Genomic DNA, 22,847 nt, shown 5'->3' on the forward strand with positions numbered 1-22,847 from the left:
GTGTGAGTAAAGGTGGTCAAGTCTGGCTTGTGAGGATTATATTCTGATACAAATTAGTAAGCAGGCTCCAAACTCAATTTTCCAAGCACTGTCGCCCCCAAGCTCCAGACTCTCTGTACTTGGTATAGTCAGGGGGGCTGTTTTGTTGAAGTTCCCATCAGCAAATTCAAATCAATGTAATGCTGACTTGCAGTTTTCATTTTAATTACATTATCTAAAGGCCATGTGTAAAACCTAATGGGGAAAAGATCCCATTATGCAGGAGGCCAAGCATATGAAGCGTGATCATCAAATACAAAAGCATTTTATATCTGTATTGAAAGCGAGCTTGCATCTTACTTTAGATTCATCTAGAGCCTGATCCAAACCCTTTGAAGTCAACGGGATTCATTCCATTCTTTTCAATGGGTTTGGGATCAGAGCCCTAAGGAGGGATCTTCTCATATCTAGAACTTTTTAAGGCAATTCAAATTCCTGTTTGAAGCATTGTGTTGCCTTCTTTTGTAGTGTTATGGTGTCCTCTGCTTACAGAAACTATTTTTATAACAGCTGCAGGAATTCTTGTCATAGTTTTGTGCTTTGGCCATTCTCACTGGAAAATTAAATAACAAGTACAAATTTTCTGGATTTTTTTTCCAAAAATGGTCTTTAGTTCTACTATGGTTTTCAAAAAATTGAGAGTTTTGTAGAAAAAGAAAAAAAATCCTTGTGATTATAGCTTTTTTGATTATGCATTTACAGAATATGCACTCATCATATTTGGATTAATATGATATGGGCACATCCTGTCCACGTTAAAGACTATTTATCCCTTAATCTGGGAGGAAACTGTACCCACAGGGCCAAATCCTGCACTCTTTATTCACTCCTTTCTAAGACAAAACTCCCAGTGAGGGCTGTGTGACTTTGAGCAAGTCATTGGTGCCTCAGTTTCCCAATCTGTAAAATTGAGGTAATGATACTAACTTCGTTTGTAAGTTGCTTTTAGATCTATGGATGAAAAGTGCTCTATATAAGAGCTAGGTATTATTATTATTTAACCATTCAGTACTTCAGTTTCTCCCCAGCTATAAACCGATGATATCCATCTTTGTATAGAACTTTGACATCCTGAAGTGGCAGGTGCTATGGTTCTTTCAGCTCCACATATTCTGCAGGAAGGGAGAATCATTTTTCAGGAAATCAATGTCATTCCACGAATTACACCCTGAAATTAACTGGAGGAGAGGTTGAATTTTAAGGCCTCTATAGAAGTGCAAAGAAGTAGTATAATTAAAGCTGAGGTTTGAGTTCTTGCAATAAAAACCTGGCTAGCTAACATACAACCTCATCCAATGTCTTTGGGATGGTCTTACCATGCCTCTGTCATCACTGGTTAAAGATAGAGATGATGCTTTCAGCTCACATTTCCAGATGTCATGCCCACTGAAGTCAATGAAGATTTAAGAAGGATGAGGGCTTCTGACTTGACAAATGCATCATTAGGACATACACTTTCTACAGGATCTTTGAAATATTTTGTGGGCTAAATACTGCACAAGGGGTGCAGGGCATTTGGAAGCAGCTCCACAATTTAGGAAATTTGATGGATGAAATAATTTTCTTGAAGCCCTGACAACATCTTGCTATTACGAGTTTGTTTGGAGACCAGCAAAAAGAGTATCTATTCTAACACCTTTTGTTTTACCACAGTCTTGAAGTTGTGTCCATTTTAGGTACTTATAGGGCCCCTGTTACTATGGTATCACCTCATAACTTCCTTGTAAGGTAGGGAAGTACTGTTATTCCTATTTGGCAGATGGGGTACTGTCAGGAGCAGCGCCAGGGTTTCTGGCACCCTAGGCAGAATTCGGGGGGCAGCATTTTGTGTGCTCCCCACGGGGCACGCGGGAGCTTCCGGTTCTGCTCCCGTTGTGCCGCCGAAGAAGGACCCTCCGCCGAAATGCCGCAGGCGACAGCGGCAGTCATTGAGCTGCTCAATTGCCTGCCGCTGTTTTCCACAGCACGTCGGCAGAAGGTCCTTCTTTGGCGGCGCAACAGGAGCGGAACCGGAAGCTCCCGTGCACCACAAAATGCTGGCCCCTGAATTCTGGCGCCCTAGAAGACTGCCTAGGGTTGCCTAATGGAAGCGCCGGCCCTGGGTACTGTGGCTCAGATCCTCAAAGTGATTTAGGTGCCTAGCTCCCACTGACTTCAATGGAAATTAAGCACCTAAAGGCCTCTGAAGATCTGAGACTAGCAGATAATTGAACCCCTGTCTTCTGAGATACAGGCTAGTGTCCTGGCTACTTCTTGTGTCAACCAGGCAAGGTACTAACAAACTTTAACAGGACTTTCTTTTTAAAGTGGAAACCTCTTTACCAAGCTGCTGCTGCACCCTCTGTAACTCTCACTCTGCCTCCTCAACTCTTCCCCCCATCCTTCCTGTTTCCTGTCCTTTCAGACACCCAACAGCCAGTGCTCCCAGTTCTAATAATCACAAGCAACATCTAAACACCACATTACTGCACCATTCTCCCCCTTGCAAGAGTCATTTTTATAAGCCCTTAATGGTTTGGGGGTCTGAATATCTTACTGGATAAGATATGGAGAGAGGTAAATAATGGTGTCCCCCAGGGGTCTGTACTGGGACCAGTACTGCCCAACATATTCATAAATGATCTGGAAAAAGGGGTAAACAGTGAGGTGGCAAAATTTGCAGATGATACAAAACTACTCAGGATAGTTAAGTCCAAAGCAGACTGCAAAGAGCTACAAAGGGATCTCACAACACTGGGCAACTAAATGGAAAATGAAATTCAGTGTTGAGAAATGCAAAGTAATGCACACTGGAAAACATAATCCCAACAATACATATAAAATGAGGGGGTCTAAATTAGCTGTTACCACTCAAGAAAGAGATCTCGGAGTCATTGTGGATAGTTCTCTGAAAACATCCACCCAATGAGCAGTCAAAAAAGTGAACAGAATGTTGGGAGTCATTAAGAAAGGGATAGATAATAAGAGAGAAAATATCATATTACCTCTATATAAATCCATGGTATGTCCACATCTTGAATACTGTGTGCGGATGTGGTTGCCCCATCTCAAAAAAAGATATATTGGCATTGGAAAGGGTTCAGAAAAGGGCAACAAAAATGATTAGGGGTATGGAACGGCTTCCGTATGAGGAGAGATTAAGAAGATTGGGACTTTTCAGCTTGGAAAAGAGATGACTAAGCGGGGATATGATAGAGGTTCCTAAAATCATGACTAGTGTGGAGAAAATAAATAAGGAAGTGTTATTTACTCCTCATAACACAAGAACTAGGGGTCACCAAATGAAATGAATAGGCAGAAGGTTTAAAACAAACAAAATGAAGTATTTTTTCACACAACGCATAGTCAACCTGCAGAACTCCTTTCCAGAGGATGTTGTGAAGGCCAAGACTATAACAGGGTTCAAAAAAGAACTAAATAAGTTCATAGAGGATAGATCCATCAATGGCCATTAGCCAGGATGGGCAAGGATGGTGTCCCTAGCCTCTGTTTGCCAGAAGCTGGGAATGGGCGACAGGGGATGGATCACTTGATGATTACCTGTTCTGTTCATTCCCTCTGGGGCACCTGGCATTGGCCACTGTTGGAAGACAGGATACTGGGCTAGATGGATCTTTGGTCTGACCCAGTGTGGCCGTTCTTATGTTATGTACTGTATTGATTACTAGAGGAGGGAGAGCCACACAATGCAGGGATATAATTTGCTATGGGTAAGGCTCAGATTTTATCACGGATATTTTTAGTAAAAATCATGGACAAGTCACGGGCAATAAACAAAAATTCACGGAAGCCCATCACCCATCCATGATCTTTACTAAAAATATCCCTGACAAAATGCGGAGGGAGGAGTGTCCGGCCCCATAGAGGCTGATGGCTCTTCGGTCCCCCTGCAGCCCGCAGTGGCTGAGCTGCTGGGGGAGGGTTCCTGCTGCAGGTGGGCAGCTGTGGCACTGTGGGGTCCCCTCTCCCCCCGTGGCAGCTGAGCTGCGTCAGAGTCTCCTGGGCGGCTGGGAGCTCCAGGGTCCCCCTGCTGCCCGGTGGCTAGGAGCTGCTGTGGGCCTCCTGCCAACAGTGGCTGAGAGCTGTGGGGATGCCTGCTGACAGCTCCAGCCTGGGGCAGAAAATGTCACGGATTCCGTGACCTCTGTGACATAATCGTAGTCTTAGCAATGGGACAATTATCTTCCCCTGACCTTGGTTTACCCGCACCCCCCGACTTTTCATAAGTCTATATGCTCCATTATGTCTGCCACTCCCCTACTCTGGCTTTGCTGGATAGAATATAATTACATATACTGTTCTACACGTTGACACAACTTTGCCCTTCTCTCCCAAATTTTTCTGAAATGACACCCCTGGGTACCTGTATGCATTGTGCAATATAATGCAGTGATGGGCTAGTGTACGTACACACACACACACTCTCTCTCTCTCTCTGCCACCACTGCTGGAAAGAATCAGAACTATTCATCAGTATGTCATAAGCTTTTTACTGCTAGATGTCAGTTATGGTTCTCCTGTAGGTCAGTCAGTAGGGTTCTGTGCTTGGGAAGCTGTGTTCAGGCTCTGCTGTTGCTCTGAAGTTCTGAGTAGCTAGTGTGCATCATAGAACCAGTAATGAAGTTCCTAGATAGCTTTGTTGCCTATGTAATGAGTGATAATGGAAACCACAGAAAAACTATAAGGAGGAAGAAAATAAATATGGTTGAGTATGAGCATTTAGAGAAGAGAGATTTCCTGATTCCATTCCCTCACCAGTACCATCTGGCTGAACATTTGTCACTGCAATCCAAGACATTTTTGATTGATTAATGCTGTTCTTCATGTAAACACTAAACACAATCATTTTGACAAAATACTTTGACATTTTGCCTCCTGGATTATGAAATTTTCTGCCAGAGACTGTTAAATCTGCTCCTTTCTCACTGGGTTTTACAGCTAGATTTGCTATTATAAGATGTTTGATTCATGTCTAGCTATAATATATATAGATATAAGATTTTTTTTGTTATTGAACTTTTGGAAGCTCTTTAAGATACACCAGATACTATGAAAGATGCTTTAAATATAAAGAGATTATCTGGGGGAATAAAATTTGATCTTGCATTTATATAGCACATTTTATCCCCCAAGTTTAACAAATTGTAAACTGGAATCCCTTTGCTTGCCATTGAAATACATCCATCTGTGGGAAGAAACACAACAGCAGCTTAAAATAAGAACAGGTTAGGTCAGGAAGCAGGTGGGACAGGAAGAATGAAATCTTCAGTTGAAACTGCAGAAGTATTTAAAGTTGTTGCTATTATTTGAATTAAATAGCTATATTACAATAGTGCCCAAAGGCACAAATTAAGATCAGTGCTCCATGGTGCAAGGTGCTGTACAAACACACATGAAAGCCTGGGCTTTGCCTCGTACAGCTTGCAGTCTAAGTTTTCTTAGACTGCAAACTAAGAAATGATCAAGACCTTATGTCTCATGCAAAGGGTAACATTTCCAACTATAAACTGCACCCTGATTGGGGCATTAGTTTATCACTGTGTCAGAGGGCAGAGTGCCACATACCAAATCACCAAGGAACTCAACATAATTCCTTTTCAGGACAGTACTGCTTTTAGGCAACTTTGATAGAGGTGTCCATGAGAAGTCTCTCATCCAAGAACTGACCAGGCCTCATGTTGCTTAATTCGAGAGATCTATTAGCCTTTCACAAAGGGAAATGTTCAGAGGCCAAAACAAAAGTTCAGTTAAACAGTAGTTATTCCTCTGATCTCACATGACAGAAAAAAATATGTATATGGAATAAACAGAGCCATTGCCTGAGGATCTTGCCCTGTCCACACTACGCAAGGACCAAGCAACCTGTCCCTGCTGCAGTGCCATCGCTTAGCCATCTCCTCACAAGCCCCTGCTGCATAAGTCCCCTCTCTGCAGGGTTTCTTAGCCACATTGATGGAGTTACTACTCTTCAGAACAGAAGTAACTCACCATGCAAATTGCAGCCTAATTTACGCTGCCCTGAGAGAGGAACATACTACAGTGATATTTGTCCCCTGTTCTGCTCCAGGTCGCATGAAACTCAGCTTGCACCCTGTAGCCCCATCTGTGTCCACAGGCAGATCAGCAGAGGAGGAATGTTCCATCCTGTAAAGGCCTTTCCCTTTTGCATGGCACCCTGTGACATACTTTGCATGTATCAGAGGGGTAGCCGTGTTAGTCTGGTTCTGTAGAAGCAGCAAAGAGTCCTGTGGCACCTTATAGACTAACAGACGTTTTACAGCATGAGCTTTCGTGGGTGAATACCCACTTCTTCAGATGCAAGTGGTGGAAATTACCAGGGGCAGGTTTATATGTGCAAGCAAGAAGCAAGCTAGAGATAACGAGGTTAGATCAATCAGGGAGGATGAGGCCCTGTTCTAGCAGTTGAAGTGTGAAAACCAAGGGAGGAGAAGCTGGTTCCGTAGTTGGCAAGCCATTCACAGTCTTTGTTTAATCCTGAGCTGATGGTGTCAAATTTGCAGATGAACTGGAGCTCAGCAGTTTCTCTTTGAAGTCTGGTCCTGAAGTTTTTTTGCTGCAGGATGGCCACCTTAAGATCTGCTATTGTGTGGCCAGGGAGGTTGAAGTGTTCTCCTACAGGTTTTTGTATATTGCCATTCCTAATATCTGATTTGTGTCCATTTATCCTTTTCCTTAGAGACTGTCCAGTTTGGCCGATGTACATAGCAGAGGGGCATTGCTGGCATATGATGGCATATATTACATTGGTGGACGTGCAGGTGAATGAACCGGTGATGGTGTGGCTGATCTGGTTAGGTCCTGTGATGGTGTCGCTGGTGTAGATATGTGGGCAGAGTTGGCATCAAGGTTTGTTGCATGGATTGGTTCCTGGGCTAGAGTTACTATGGTGCGGTGTGCAGTTGCTGGTGAGAATATGCTTCAGGTTGGCAGGTTGTCTGTGGGCCTGCCACCCAAGGCTTGTGAAAGTGTGGGATCATTCTCCAGGATGGGTTGTAGATCCCTGATGATGCGCTGGAGGGGTTTTAGTTGGGGACTGTATGTGATGGCCAGTGGAGTCCTGTTGGTTTCTTTCTTGGGTTTGTCTTGCAGTAGGAGGCTTCTGGGTACACGTCTGGCTCTGTTGATCTGTCTCCTTATTTCCTCGTGCGGGTACTGTAGTTTTGAGAATGCTTGGTGGAGATTTTGTAGGTGTTGGTCTCTGTCTGTGGGGTTAGAGCAGATGCGGTTGTACCTCAGTGCTTGGCTGTAGACAATGGATCTTGTGGTGTGCCCGGGATGGAAGCTGGAGGCATGAAGGTAGGCATAGCGGTCGGTAGGTTTTCGGTATAGGGTGGTGTTAATGTGACCATCAATTATTTGCACCGTAGTGTCTAGGAAGTGGACCTCCCTTGTAGATTGGTCCAGGCTGAGGTTGATGGTGGGGTGGAAGCTGTTGAAATCATGGTGGAATTTTTCTAGAGTCTCCTTCCCATGGGTCCAGATGATGAAGATGTCATCAATGTAGCGTAGGTAGAGAAGGGGCGTGAGTGGACGGGAGCTGAGGAAGCGTTGTTCCAGGTCAGCCATAAAAATATTGGCATATTGTGGGGCCATGCGGGTGCCCATAGCGGTGCCACTGATCTGGAGATATATGTTGTCATCAAATTTGAAATAGTTGTGTCTGAGGATAAAGGCACAGAGCTCAGCAACCAGTTGTGCTGTGGCATCATCAGGGATACAGTTCCTGACAGCTTGTATTCCATCAGCGTGTGGGATGTTGGTGTAGAGAGCCTCTACATCCATGGTGGCCAGGATGGTGTTTTCTGGAAGGTCACCAATGCATTGTAGTTTCCTCAGGAAATCAGTGGTGTCACGGAGATAGCTGGGAGTGCTGGTGGCATAGGGTCTGAGTAGAGAGTCCACATATCCAGACAGTCCTTCAGTGAGAGTTCCAATGCCCGAGATGATGGGGCGTCCAGGATTTCCAGGTTTGTGGATTTTGGGCAGTAGATAGAATAGCCCTGGTCGGGGCTCTAAGGGTATGTTTATTTGTTCCGGTGTAAGTGTAGGGAGTGTCCTGAGTAGATGGTGCAGTTTCTTAGTGTATTCCTCAGTGGGATCTGAGGGAAGTGGCCTGTAGAATTTGGTGTTGGAGAGTTGTCTGGCGGCCTCCTTTTGGTAGTCAGACCTGTTCATGATGACAACAGCACCTCCTTTATCAGCCTCTTTGATTATAATGTCAGGATGGTTTCTGAGGCTGTGGATGGCATTGCGTTCTGCACGACTTAGGTTATGAGGCAAGCGATGTTGTTTTTCCACAATTTCTGCCTGTGCACGTCGGCGGAAGCATTCAATGTATAGGTCCAGACTGTCATTTCGACCCTCAGGAGGAGTCTTTGCATACTTTGCATGGGTTTTCAGCAGTTTTGATCCCCAGCTGCACCAGTGGAAGTTGCACTATGTCCCATGTTTATAACTGCATCAAGAGCTAGTCCAAATGCCCTTTCTTCATAATCTCATGAATAGGGCTCTGTGTCTGTCACGGAGGTCGCGGAAGTCACGGATTCTGTGACTTTCCGCAACCTCTGTGACTTCTGCAGGGGCCAGTGTGGCTGACTCCAGAGCTGCCCAAGCAGCTGGCTCCCAGGACAGCCACACCAACCATTGCTGGTGTGGCCCTGGAGACTGCGGCACCAGCCACTGCTCCAGCGGACCCTGGCAGCCGTCCTGGGACGGCTGGAGCAGCTCTGGTCCACAGCCCCAGGCAGCTGCCGTCCACTAGCCCCGACAGTGGTCCCCAGCGGGCTGGAGCAGCTGCGGTCCATGGCCCCCGGCGGCTGGTGGACAGGTCAGGGGCCATAAATTTTTGTTTATTGACCTTGACCTTCCTTGACCTTACTAAAAATACCCATGACTAAATTGTAGCCTTACTCATGAATTGGGATGTAGTGTTTTTCTCTGAATTTGATTACACTGCACTGCGTCGTTTCCCTTTGGTCTCCATCCCTTAATGCTTAGTAAAGTAGAGCACTACAGCTGTTCTGTGTGAGCAACAGAGGGAGCGAATAACTTGTTGGAGATTAGGCAGAAGTCAAACATATGGTACAAAAAGTGAAAGTGGATGCACGTGAGACAACATTTCCTAATGGTCGGTGCCTGTGCGACTGTGATGCTTGTGTATTTAGGAAGTCTGATAATATTCTACCACAGGAATTACAACTTTCTACAACATGGAAACAGTGGCACTGCAGAGTGGGGTAAAGGACACACCACTTTATATATATATTTTTTTTTTAAATAATTGGAGATATACCTATCTCCTAGAACTGGAAGGGACTTTGAAAGGTCATTGAGTCCTGCCCCCTGCCTTCACTAGCAGTACCAAGTACTGATTTTTGCCCCAGATCCCTAAGTGGCCCCCTCAAGGATTGAACTCACAACTCTGGGTTTAGCAGGCTAATGCTCAAACCACTGAGCTATCCCTCCCCCCTTTACTTATGGGAACAAAATCTAGGCCTTTCCCTTCTAGCTGTAAAGAGAACCAGAGGCTAGTAGCAGGAAAGTCTCCCAAGCCTTTCAGAAAGGATGATTAAGGCACAAGTCTGGAAGTCATGAGACCTTAGTACTACTCCCAGCTCTGCCGCTGATTTCCAGTGTGATCTCAACTCAGTTTCTGCTGTAATTGGCCTGTTTGCAAAGTGGGAATGGTGTAATATGTTCCTAATAGGAGTCTAGTTAATTAATTAATTAGTTCTTGAAGTCAGTGGGACTCATGGAATAAGGGTATTAGAATCTGGCCCTTAATGCCTGTGAAGTCCATTCAGTTCCTCGGCTTGAAGGTGCTGTAGAAGTACCGAGAATTAGTCAGAGTATGTGCTGTTGGCATGGTAGTTGTGACCACTACGAAGAACATTTCAAAGCACATAATATAAAGTTTTATCATCTCTCACCAAGTGCTCTATTAAGGTATCTGTTTAATAACTTTACACATCCATCTTTCATTGTCATTTCACGTAAGTTTATCTATCATAATGCAAACTACTCAATATATTGTATTCTGTAACATTATATACTAAGGTAGCCAACAAGAACATGCATATTTATTTGTTCTTATGAGATAGGTATGTAGCTGTACTAAACAGTGTAGTAGTATGACATCCAAACTTATAATGGGTAAAATCCTGATCCACCTGAAGTCAATGGCAAAATTCCCATTGACTTCATTTGGGTCAGGATTTCACCCAGTGTGTGCAGTATAGCGGTGGATGCCATTAGAAGCATGCATGAACCACTGAAGGTAGCAATGGGGAACATTTGTATTAGTATGAGGGTGTTGTTAAGGATTGAACAAACTGAGCCCAGGCTGGCTCATGACTGGCTGTGTCCAGAATTTGAATATCTGGAATATCTATTTCTTTATTTGTGAGTAGGTGGAGCTGCTTATTGAAGACAGCAGGGGATTAATAGATGCTTTCCTCAAGGGCATAGTCCTGCAGACTAAGCAGGTGCCCTAATCACTGGATTCCCTTTCTTGCCCTTCCTGCCCTCTTTAGGAAAGTTCAGTGCCAAACTCAAGGCCAGATTGCACCCAGACCCTTCTCAAGGGCACAAGGAACAGGAAAGTCTTCCTGTTACAGCTTTCTTACCTGGTCATATGCAAAGGGGCATGCACAGTCCAGCCCCAAATCTGGAAAATTTATTGTTACTTATATAGCACCTCCGGGGTGTGCTAGGTACTCAAATACTACAACAATGGTATGTGCTATAGGTAGATAATAAGATGAGTCCCTGCCCCAAATGGCCAACAGGCTCAGTAGACAAAAAGACCCATGAAGAACAGTGGTAAGGCAAGTGGAATGAAAATAAAGTCAGTCCAGTGGTTAGGGCACTAGCTTAGGTCTTGAGAGACCAAGTCTCAGTTCACTGCTGTGTCACAGATTTCCTGTGGGACCCTGTGCAAGTCACTTGGTCTCTGTGTGTCTTAGTTCCCCTTCTGTACAATGTGAATAATAGCAGCCACTGACCTCATGGAAGTTGTGAGGATCAGTACATTAAAGGCTGTGAATTGTTGTGACGCTTGTTCGTTGAGGCATATAAGTTCATTGGATAGATAGAAAGGAATACAACACACACACCAGCATAATGATTGAGAATACGAGTGTGGGCACAATAATGTATCCTAATGACTCATTTAGTTTGATTTCAGTGTATTTCCTAAATAACTGTTTTGCAAAAAGGAAGACGATGTAGTTGTGCATGAAATGGCCATTTTAATTTTAAAAAATTGCAATTCGGGCTTTATTCCTACTTTTTCAATGTAAATAGCATATCAGTTTGTTTGTTTGTGTGGCATTGTCTGTAGCATCTGTACTACTTGTAGATTTCCCTGAAGTCAAAATTACTGCTTCAAGAGCTTCACTATGACATACTCTTTTCAGTGTCTTGCTTTGACACAATTCATGCTTCAGGGCAGTAAGTATCCAGCCATCTGAGTCATTAGAAGTATTTTGCAAAGATATACGCTGTTAACTATCATAATTCAGTCCATTTTACTTATCACCATAACCTTGTATGGTAATTGGTTCTCTACCAAATACAGTCCAGAGAGCGAGAGAAATGTGGGAAAGAGAACATGAACTAACACGAGGGGGCTCAAGTCTCCTCTCACCAGGGTGACACCCATGGAACCCCGTTGACTTCAGTTGAGTTATTCCTGTTGTGCACTGATGTAAGTCAGAGGTGGATCAGCCCCCAGATATTTGTTAGTGCAAAAATTGTTTTCCTACCAAACTCTGTGTTATTTTATACAGCTTTTTGGTTCTAAATTATATTAATGGCCTCAAGGTCTCAGTCCTATTGAATGGTCTTGAATAATGATTTGCAAGGCAAAACGCAACCCACATTGTGTTTATTCTACTCAAACTTTGAATGCACCACATTAAGCCAAACATGGGAGTATCCTTTAGAGGGTGAATATCAGCACTGTTCTCAGATAACATACTATTCCTCCAGCTAGTTCTTTCCTATATAACACAGGCCTCTTAACAAGATTAAGTGACAGTTACCTGTTTTAGGACAATTCCTGCAATACAAGCTGTTGTACTTTGCTCAAACTTGAGTTATCACTTGATATGTAGCATAACATTCAGTGCAATCATATACTACGCTATTAACTTATGAAGAAAAAAATACTGATTTGCAGAACCCATTAGACCTGAAAGATTGAAAGCAGAAGCTGTTGGCCACAAGGTTTCCGCTTCCAACAATATACCCAGAAGTTTTCAGAAAATTCTACAGGAGCTTTCTGATAAATGTGGATAAAACTCTTATAGCTATAGCAAGTGGCATCAAACCCAAAAAACCAACCTTTGGCAAGCACCGATAGCTCAACTTGACATAAAGGAGCTTCTCCAAAATATATTTTATTATTTAATTTAGCCCTCCTGGTACATGCAGCTACACTGTAGAATAGTATTTACGTCTTTCTTGTGTGTTCCCCTGTGATTCCAGCCTCTTAATCGGCTGTCTGGATGTCTTGATGGACCTGGACTTAGATCTACAAGAAAGAACGGCTACATGCTGGGCGGAGGTGATATAAATCCACTCTGTTGACTCAAACACATACATTCTGTAGATGAATCACCAGAAAGACTGTTTTTTAAAGGCTGTTGATTCACTCTTCTTGGTGAGCTGAAAATAGACTGTATTGTTCTCATAATCCTGTATAGAGCATCTTGAAACCTCGTATAATGTGAAGGACTTTTTGTAAATCTTTTCCTACAGCAAGAAAATGACCGTATTCAGTTGTGCCTACAGATAGTGATAAGTAATTGTTGTTGTTTTTTTTCAATTTCCTCAATATTTCATTATAATGTCAATCTTTCTTACAATTATAAACCTTATATACACTACATGTAGTTTTCAGAATGAACATTACAGAATCTCAGCAATATATGTAAAAAATAGATCAGATATCTATGTAAAAGCCCCATAAGCCTGTGAAACAAAAGTTGAGCTGCTTAGATTCATAATGCCCTGGTTATTGTCTTTACTGTGAAGTTCCGAGCGGCAATAGCATAGCAACGTGTTCCTAGATAGCTATGGCTTTGTTTAACAAGTGATAATGCTAATTCAAACCACAGAAAAAGCAGATTTGGTTGGGAAGCTATAGAACAGGAGTGAAACTTCAGATCTTTCCACCAAATTTAACAACTGTGATTTAGCACTTTACATGTATTTGTGGCTCTGACACAGAGGCCCACTGGTGGTTCGTTATTCTGTGTCTGCAACTCTTATCAAACCTGACATATTCACCACACCTAACACACTTATCATAAGCTGTATCTAAAAGGTGCCATGTAAGGTATTGTATACAAACTAGTAACACTCTGGTCCCGAAAATCACTGCATGATGTATGTATGGTAAACCCACAAAGGACGTTATAGATATGTGCTGCAAATGTATTCTTAACATGTATTTGGCAAGCAGTGCCTAAGCCATGCTTGTTTCAGAAAAAGGCATGTGGTTCCACTGGCTTGAATGGGTCTCCTATGTAAGCTAGGTAAGGTGTGATCAAAGACAAAGAAAAGCACATTTACATACAAGGCAAACAACGCCATCAGGAGAGGAAGTGGGGAAAGATGAATATTTAACAACCTCAGTTGAGGATGGAGACTGTACCCCAGGAAACCTTCTGGCTTTTTGTAACAGGGTTAGTGAAATTTCAGAGATAAAAGCAGAAACAGAAAACCATTTTGGTGTCCATCACTTGAGGAATTTAAGGGGCTAGAGCTCTTGAAATCATAGAAAGTTGGATTCTTCAACCAAGGGGGTCTCTAGGAACCAAGTGTAGGTGAGAACCCAGCTTAGGCCAAGATTGTAACTTGCTGAAATTAAGTTTTAGTCTTAGAAGCCTATTTTTACTTTTGTTTGCTTGTAACCCTTTCTACCTTTATTCCTTATACTTGGTATCACTTAAATCTATGTCCTTTTGTTAAATAAATTTGTTTTCCCTTTACTGTAAAGCAATTCTGTGCTGTGATTAAAATAAGTGTTTGTCAAACCCCAGTTAAATTAATGAGCTGCAGTGTGTTGTCTCTTTAAAGGAGCAACAAACTTAATAACTTCTGTGAGTGTTCCAGGAGAGGGCTGGACACTGCAGGGCAGATGGTCTGGGGGAAATTCAGTAATGGGAGGGTGTTGGGGGTCCCCCTGCAAAAAGTAACTGGGCGATGGAAGCCAGGGTGTGACCTCCATGGTTGTAGGATGTCTGTTGGTGCCAGGGCTGTGAGCCACAGCAGCATAACATTGAAGGCACCCAGAGTTACAGGGCAGGCAGTAACACAACCCCTTACTGGTCTTGGTTGAACCCAAAGATTGTCACAGTGGCCAAATCAGATGTTAGCCTAGGCTGCAACCTGGGCATGTCTTTTGAACTCTGCCCTATCTATGCTAGCCTCCTAAAATCTGCTAGTTCCCAGTTTGGCCACAGCCAAACTTTAAGTATATGCTTAAGCATGATTCATAAATTTGGGTTGAAAGCCCTGTGACAATACAGTCTGAGGGTCAATCCAATAACTTTGCGGTTTCCTTTTCCTCAAGGCTGTAGTATTTCATTAATGTTTTCTGTCAAGTGACCAATACATACTGTACAATACAGAGGAAACAAAGATCTTTTATCTGGTCCGGCACCTTAGTCTAGCTGTCTTACTAGTATTGGCTGGTGGATTGCCCTCCTGTCCCATACAGATGACAAATGGAAAGACAAAGCTCTTATATTGGCTTGTCATCAGTAAATCTCAAGATGCTTTACAAAGGAGGGCAATGTCATTATCCCCATTTTACAGGTGGAGAAACTGAGGCACAGAGAGGTGAAGTGAATTGCCCAGGACCACCCAGCAGGGCAGCAGCAGAGCTGGGACTAGCAGCCAGGCCAGTGCTCTATTCACTGAGCCAAGCAACAGCCCTATCAATAATTCATTAACAAAGAACAGCTAATCAGATTACAGCACCTCACTCATCTCTGGCCACACTCAGGAATAATTAACAGAGGGGCAAATCATCCCCTTCAGTACAGCCTGAGTATCTGGGGAGCCCGTTTCACATGACACCATTGGAAGGACTCTGAAGTGAGCTGCTCACTCAGCTATAGGAGCCCTGAGACTGCAGTAACTCCCATGGTTCCTGCACCCCTCTCTTTCGTGACCATCATAGGTGAGCTGCTGCAAATCCACTGTTCTTGCTGGCTCTGCCCTGCCCCAAACCATCTTGTCCAACTCTGTGTGGGGTGCCATGTTCTGTACTCTCTGTGGGCTTCCCAAACCCTGCCCACTCACCCCATATAATGTAACTGCATTGTGGTGTGTCCGAGTGCCTCCATGCCCACAGCCCGGGCCTTCTCCATTGCTGTTGATGTCACTAGGAGTCCTTCCTTTGACTTTGATGGGCCCTGGATGGATCAGGCCCCAAGGGAGAAGTCAGGCCCCTTTGTGTGGAATTGTAACAAACAAATAGTTTAAAAATTACAGGGGCAATACAGGGTCTGTGATAAGCCAAGGAAGCAGAGACAGCTTTTGAAAACCAAATCCCCTGGCAGCATGACCAGACAGGCCAAACAGTGTAGGCAGGGACAGAGACTGATACTCATGGAAAGAAAAGTGGGATCTAAGTGTCTTCCTCCTCAACATGCTGAGACTCCCAATCCTGTAATTGGATCTCTGCGTACAAGCCTTCGCATGCATGCGGAGCCTCTCTGAAATCAGCAGGGCTGTTCACAGGGGTAAGAGTTTCCCTACACAAATCCAGTTACAGGATCAAAGCATAGATAAGATTGACTTCAGGTGTCTCAGATCCTTGAGCTGACAGAGGCCGGGAAGACTGTTAAATTACCAGGCACTGGGAGGATGTTGCCAATCTCAAGCTAATTCTAGCAGCTGGTATGTAGGAGTTAATGCAAAGATGATGTACAGCACTTCACATGGAGTGTGAAGAGCAGCTGTCTGGTGAGTGAAGGGAGGAGGGAATTTATTGGAGAAAAGCTGTCATTTGAGTGCTTCTCACTTCTGCTTACAGTCCTACATGGTGATGAGTCAGAGCCATCAGGGTGTGTGAGAAACCCAGGTGCTTCTCTGGTGGGCTGAGGGGAAGCCCACACTCCAGATGCCTGGAGCCTTCCCACTGTTAAAAACAGAAAGGTAAAAAACCCAGCCCAGTGCAAGATCTGTAAGGCTGGAAGTGCTATCTGTCCAGCTTAAGAGAACACCTGTTGTGAAAATCTGGCAAATGCAAAGAAGGCTATCTAGAATTCAAACTGGGGCAGGGAGTAACGAAGAATCTAATTGCTTATCTGTCTACTCTCTAGAAAGGCCTATGTTGTTGTAATAATGTGGAACTTTAATGAAGCCAATTTTGGGTGACTTGCAGAAGAAGTGGTTGGGGTTTTTTCCGTGGAAAATTTCAGTGATGCACATTTTCCATTTCCATCAATGTTTTTAGCAGAAAATCTTAACTTTTTTTGATGGAAAACTGAAAACCCAAAAACTGATTTAGGTTTTTGTTTGGTGTTCAGCCAAAAATGTTTGGTTTTCACACTTTCAGCTTTACAATGAAGAACTGAAACAGACACTTTATGTGAACATTTCCAGTTTGTCGAAAACTCAATTTTCCATCGAAATATTTTTTTTTGGAAAAATTTCTGCTAGTCCTAGTAGAGACATTAAAAGGTGGAAAGTGAAACATATTCTAGTGAGTTTTAAAATACAGTACCATGTGTACCATGAAGAGCTCAAGATTTCCCAGTGATTTTGACATCGTAATCTTTCCTTTTCTAAGCATACAGAATGGTTACTCTCGGTGCCTCACAAGTGATTGTTGAGTTTATTATGGCATTTGAAAAAGCATTAGTACGTTGAGACTAGCCATGACAAGAACTACAGAAATGATTAAGAGGCTGGTAGAACTGACTGAGGATAGATTAAAAGTACACACATTTAGTTGCTTGGCCAAATGATGATTAGAAAGGGATATATTAACTCTGCACAAGTATCTGGTGAATGCAAACCCCAAGAAAAGAGAGAAGAACTTGTTAGTGTAGCACAAGGAAATTGGGAAAAGGTGTCAGGGCTTTTCGGTTGACTCACTCTCTTAGCAGCAATTAGAACCTGGCATGTAGCTGCTGAAGTTCTGGTGAATCACTGTGGCAGGTGTAGCTCATTAAATCTACTTATGACACATGGGAGGTGGCAGAGCCCCTTTGGGAAGAGGGAACTAAGACAGACACTGACTCCTAGTGGAGGAAGTTTAGGCTGAGTGTCCATGTTGTGTTATTGGAGTCTGACCCAAAGCCCACTGGAGTCAATGTAACTTTCTACTGACTTCAGTTAGCTGTGTTCCAGGCCTTTGTGGGTGATCGGGTAGCGACTCAGGCCTTTCCCATTTTGGTACGAGTAATAAGATTTCCAGACTCCCTCCAGACACAACGGGTGAGGGGTGGAAGAAGTCCTGAGATGACTAGCACAACAAGAGTGATAGAAACCTGGGCTGCAGCCCAGCAGGAAGACTAGCAACAGCTCTAGGAGGAGCTGCTTCAGAAAAGACATCAAGAACAGCCAATTTATGTGAGGAAGCTAAAGCTGAGGTTTCTATGGAGTTGTTGCTTTTGAGCTATCTGTAATGCCAAACCTCAGGGAGGACACTATGGACAGTAAATCAAGGTGTGAGTGGAGTATAGTGTGGGCACTCAAGCTTGTTCAGGGGACTACCGGTGCTGGGATAAAAAGAAAGCTAGTAAGTGACAGGATATGTATTAAAATGAGCATCGGGATACACTTTCCTAATGGTGAGATCTGCTAGATGGAGAAATCACCCTCCACATAAAATTGTGGGAGCCCACTTGCTGAAGTCATTTCAAACAGAATAGGACACAGCACTAGGGAACCACCCTACACAGTTGTAGGGAGCAATCTTACACTGGCAGGAGGATGGACTAAAGGACCTAGTAGGTTTTTCTCATTTCTATTTCTATAGTTTCAAATATTCCTTAATACAAAGAAAATCAGAACTAAAACTAGCTAATTTTAGGGATATAAAAGAGATGGTAGAGCGTAGGTAGTTATGTTCCTTATGCTGTATTTAGATTTTTCTTCAAGCAGCTTGGTATTTGATTAGAGATTCTGCAGTCTAATGGTAACAGGGAGGGATTAGGATTTATTCTTTCATAAGAGTAAGATTTTTCTGGCTAGATAGAACTGATCTGTATGTCTGACAAGTTTTACAGGTGGCTTAGCTGGAAAATTATTTAATTAAAAAAGTCATTGAAAGAGATTCTTTGGGCTGGTCTATCTTAAATTCATTTGCACTAAAGTAATTTATTTATTCATTAGTTTAAGAAAAAGAGAGAACTTATATAACTCCTAAAGTTATTCATGACATCAATCTAAGCAGATAAATTAATGTATACTAGATTTTATATTAACTTTCTGTTTCATCCTGAAAAGACTTAGAACTGTTTTTTCTTATGCTGCAGTTTCCATCTCATTACATTTATTAATAATTATACAGCTACAAAATAAAATATTTGTTCCTGCTAGTGTAATTTACCTTCTAATAAGTATAAAGATTTCTATTAGCCAGAATTCAAACACAGAAAAACCATCCCTTCCAGCAGCTGTTGATACTACCAGCAAATTTTGATTACAGGCATAAACTTTTATTATTATTAGGACTGTCAAATGATTAATAAAAAGGCAATTAATCGTAAAAGTAGTCGCTATTAATCTCCGTTTTAATCACACTGTTAAACAATAATAGAATACCAATTTAAATTCAGCATGGAAGCATTATCCTCTGGAATGGTGGCCGAAGCATGAAGGGGCATATGAATGTTTAGCATATCTGGCACATAAATACCTTGCCAGCTTAACAGTGTCATGGGAATGCCTGTCACTTTCAGGTGACATTGTAAATAAGAAGAGAGCAGCATTATCTCCAGTAAAAGTAAACAAATTTGTTTGTCGAAGCAATTGGGTGAGCAAGAAGTAGGACTGAGTGGACTTGTAAGCTCTAAACAGGGCCACCCAGAGGATTCAGGGGGCCTGGGGTCTTCGGCGGGGAGGAGCCCCTGCTGCCGAATTGCCACCGAAGACCCGGCACTTCAGCGGCGGCTCTCAGGGCGGAAGGAACCCCCGCTGTGGGTCTTCGGGGCACTTCGCCACCGAATTGCCGACGATGACCCAGAGCGGAAGAAGCTCTGGGGGCCCAGGCCCTGCAAGAGTTTTCCAGGGCCCCCAGAGCGAGTGAAGGACCCCGCTCCAGGGGCCCCGAAAAACTCTCATGCGGGGCCTGGGGCCTTGGGCAAATTACCTATCTTGCGCCCCCCCCCCCTCTGGCTCTAAAGTTTTACATTGTTTTGTTTTTGAGTGCAGTTATATAAGAAAATAATTTTACATTTGTAAGTTACACTTCCACAATAAAAATATTGTACTACAGTACTTTTATGAGGTGAATTGAAAAATACTATTTCTTTTATCATTTTTACAGTGCAAATATTTGTAATAAAAATAATATAAAGTGAGCACTGTACATTTTGTATTCTGTTGTCACTGAAATCAATAGATTTGAAAATGTAGAAAAACACCAAAATATTTATAATAAATTTAAATTGGCATTCTATTATTGTTTAACAGTGCAATTAAAACAGTGATTAATTGCGACTGTTTTTAAATCTAGTTAATTTGTTTTGCATTAATCGCTTGAGTTAATTGCGCTTAACTGACAGTTCTAATTATTATTTGTATTATGGTAGAGCCTAGAGTCCCCAGCTGAGACTAGGTCTTCATTGTGCTAGGCACTGTGCAGACAAGTGGAGAGCCTTGAATAGTAAATAGACAAGACAAAGAGAGGAAAGGGGAAACAAAGGCACAGAGAGGTGAACATGCCTTAAGGTCACTCAACAAACAGTTCAGTGACTGAGTCAAGAATAGAATCCAGGTCTCCTGAATCCTAGTCCTAGCCATGTCCAGGACCCTTCTCCCTCCCTTGCCGTTTTGAGTTGAGAAGTTACCTAGCTGTGTTACTAGCACTTTCAATTTTCCTGTGTACTGTGGTCAGAGAATTTGTGGTCCAAACATTTATTGATGTAACTTGACTCACATCAATAATCCCACTTTACAGGGATTTTAGGATTAGGTCCTATAATTATAACTGCAGATGCATCAAGTATCTGTGAATGAAAAGATCTCAACTTATAAAAAACATCCCAAGAAACTCTTTTCACACTGGTAAATGGCCTCTTTCAGAGTCAGGCTTACAAAGCTTGCGTGCTGGTTAATCACTAAAGAAACAGTTGTGCACAAAAGGCAAAACTGCAAATACTATCCAAAGATCTCAAATTCTGGCTGCTCTCAGGCATAGCATCCAAACACAGTGGTATAGAGGCTCCTCCTATGGGGATTGCAGAGAAATACAAAGGATTAAAATAATGGAAACAAGTAAAAGGATGATTGAGAAACAGGAGGAGGAATATTAGTTAAATATCATAGTAAAATCCCAAAAAGCCACTTTGAGTGATATGCCTTAAGTGCCAAGAAATTAAAAATGGTGTTTACATTTGCTTTACTTTGTGGTTTCATAACTTGCCATCTGTTTATAAATGATTTTTGTTTCTGAACGTTATTCATTTCAGCATCTATATGCACCTATAGCATCTATATACCCAGGAGTGAACTCTCTCAACTTGAAATACAGCCATATGTACAAGAAGCTCCCATCAGCATCAGTGCCATGCAAGGAGGCAAACTGCCACTCATCAAAATGGAAATATACCACCCAAATGAATTCGGTCAGGCAGTAACATCCTGGCAGGCTACCTACATGTCAGAAGCCTGGGAACATTCATCAGGATCTAGCAACTCAATGATCTGGCTACAGTCAAAACACTGCAGGATATATCATCCTCTTGAGATGTGTCTATAGCTTCTCTTAGTGTGTGGGTGTGTGTGCATAACCCCCCTATTCATGGGAGTGGTACACTCGCTCTCTTCCAGAAGTGAACATACCCCATGTCATCAGCTTCTACAACTCCCCTTAATATCACAGCAAGATACTGCTCACGCCAAATGGCAATTGTCAGTGCAACTCGTAGACTCAAGGTCTTCATAGAATCATAGAAGATTAGGTTTGGAAGAGACCTCGGGAGGTCATCTAATCCAATCCCCTGCTCAAAGCAGGACTAACCCCAACTAAATCATCCCGGCCAGGGCTTTGTCAAGCCAGGCCTTAAAAACCTCTAAGGATGGAGATTCCACCACCTCCCTAGGTAACCCCTTCCAATGCTTCACCACCCTCCTAATGAAATAGTTTCCTAATATCCAACCTAGGACACCCCCCCCACACACAACTTGAGACCATTGCTCCTTGTTCTGTCATCTGCCACCACTGAGAACAGCCTAGCTCCATCCTCTTTTGAATCCCGCTTCAGATAGTTGAAGGCTGCTATCAAATCCCCCCTCACTCTTCTCTTCTGCAGACTAAATAAGCCCAGTTCCCTCAGTCTCTCCTCATAAGTCATGTGCCCCAGCCCCTTAATAAGTTTCATTGCCCTCTGCTGGACTCTCTCTCCAATTTGTCCACATCCTTTCTGTAGTGGGAGGGAGCCAAAAACTGGACGCAATTCTCCAGATGTGGCCTCACCAGTGCCGAATACAGGGGAATAATCACTTCCCTCGATCTTCTGTCAATGCTCCTACTACTGCAGCCCAATATGCCATTAGCCTTCTTGGCAACAAGGCACACTGTTGACTGACATCCAGCGTCTCCTCTACTGTAATCCCCAGGTCCTTTTCTGCAGAACTGCCGCTAAGCCAGTTGGTACCCAGCCTGTAGCGGTGCATGGGATTCTTCCATCCTAAGTGCAGGACTCTGCACTTGTCCTTGTTGAACCTCATCAGATTTCTTTTGGCCCAATCCTCCAATTTGTCTAGGTCACTCTGGACCCTATCCCTACCTTCCAGCTTATCTACCTCTCCTCCCAGCTTAGTGTCATCCGCGAACTTGCTGAGGGTGCAATTCATCCCATCTTCCAGATCATTAATGAAGCTGTTGAACAAAACTGGTCCCAGGACCAACCCCTGGGGCACTCCACTTGATACCGGCTGATAATTGGACATCAAGCTATTGATCACTACCCATTGAGTCTGTCGATCTTGCCAGCTTTCTATCCACCTTATAGTTCGTTCATTCATCCAATCCATACTTCTTTAACTTGCTGGCAAGAATAATGTGGGAGACCATCTCAAAAGCTTTGCTAAAGTCAAGATATATCACATCCACCGCTTTCCCCATATCCACAGACCCAGTTATCTCATCATAGAAGTCAATCAGGTTGGTCAGGCATGACTTGCCCTTGGTGAATCCATGTTGACTGTTCCTGATCACCTTCCTCTCCTCCAAGTGCTTCAAAATGGATTCCTCAGAGTTAGCTTTCTTACAGGAAAGCACCGTCTTATGTGCAGTCCCCACAGTCACACTGTGTCGGACATGGATGAATAAAATGTTTTAGACAGGGGCAAGGATTGGACATGCATTGCATTTTTAAAGGTGATAATGATGAATGACATTTAGGTCTTGTCTACACTACAAAGTTTTGTCAGCAAAAGTTATGCCGCTTTAATTAAAGCGCTTTAATTAAAACTGCTGTTGCATGTCCATACTAGCTCCTTGTATCAGCAGAGTGCATCCACACTAGCATCTCTTGCATGGATACAGTGAGCAGTACGCTGTGGTAGCTATCCCACTGTGCAACTGGCCACAG

General features: G+C 43.1%; 1 protein-coding gene across 3 annotated transcripts in view; it reads left to right on the plus strand.

Annotated features, from left to right (window-relative positions):
- CAMK1D (calcium/calmodulin dependent protein kinase ID) overlaps positions 1–22,847 on the plus strand; it is a 362,522-nt gene that overhangs the window by 229,426 nt on the left and 110,249 nt on the right. Inside the window, exon 1 of one of the 3 annotated variants that reach the window (XM_045030990.1) lies at positions 16,104–16,233. The exons of the other annotated variants lie outside the window; for them this stretch is intronic. Within the exon in view, the coding sequence (XP_044886925.1) occupies positions 16,199–16,233 (35 nt within the window). The 5' untranslated portion in view covers positions 16,104–16,198. Of the gene's footprint in view, positions 1–16,103; positions 16,234–22,847 lie in introns of those variants that run through there. 3 annotated transcript variants of the gene reach the window in all.

The sequence above is a fragment of the Mauremys mutica genome, chromosome 1, assembly GCF_020497125.1.
Source record: "Mauremys mutica isolate MM-2020 ecotype Southern chromosome 1, ASM2049712v1, whole genome shotgun sequence".
Classification (NCBI taxonomy): domain Eukaryota; kingdom Metazoa; phylum Chordata; order Testudines; family Geoemydidae; genus Mauremys; species Mauremys mutica.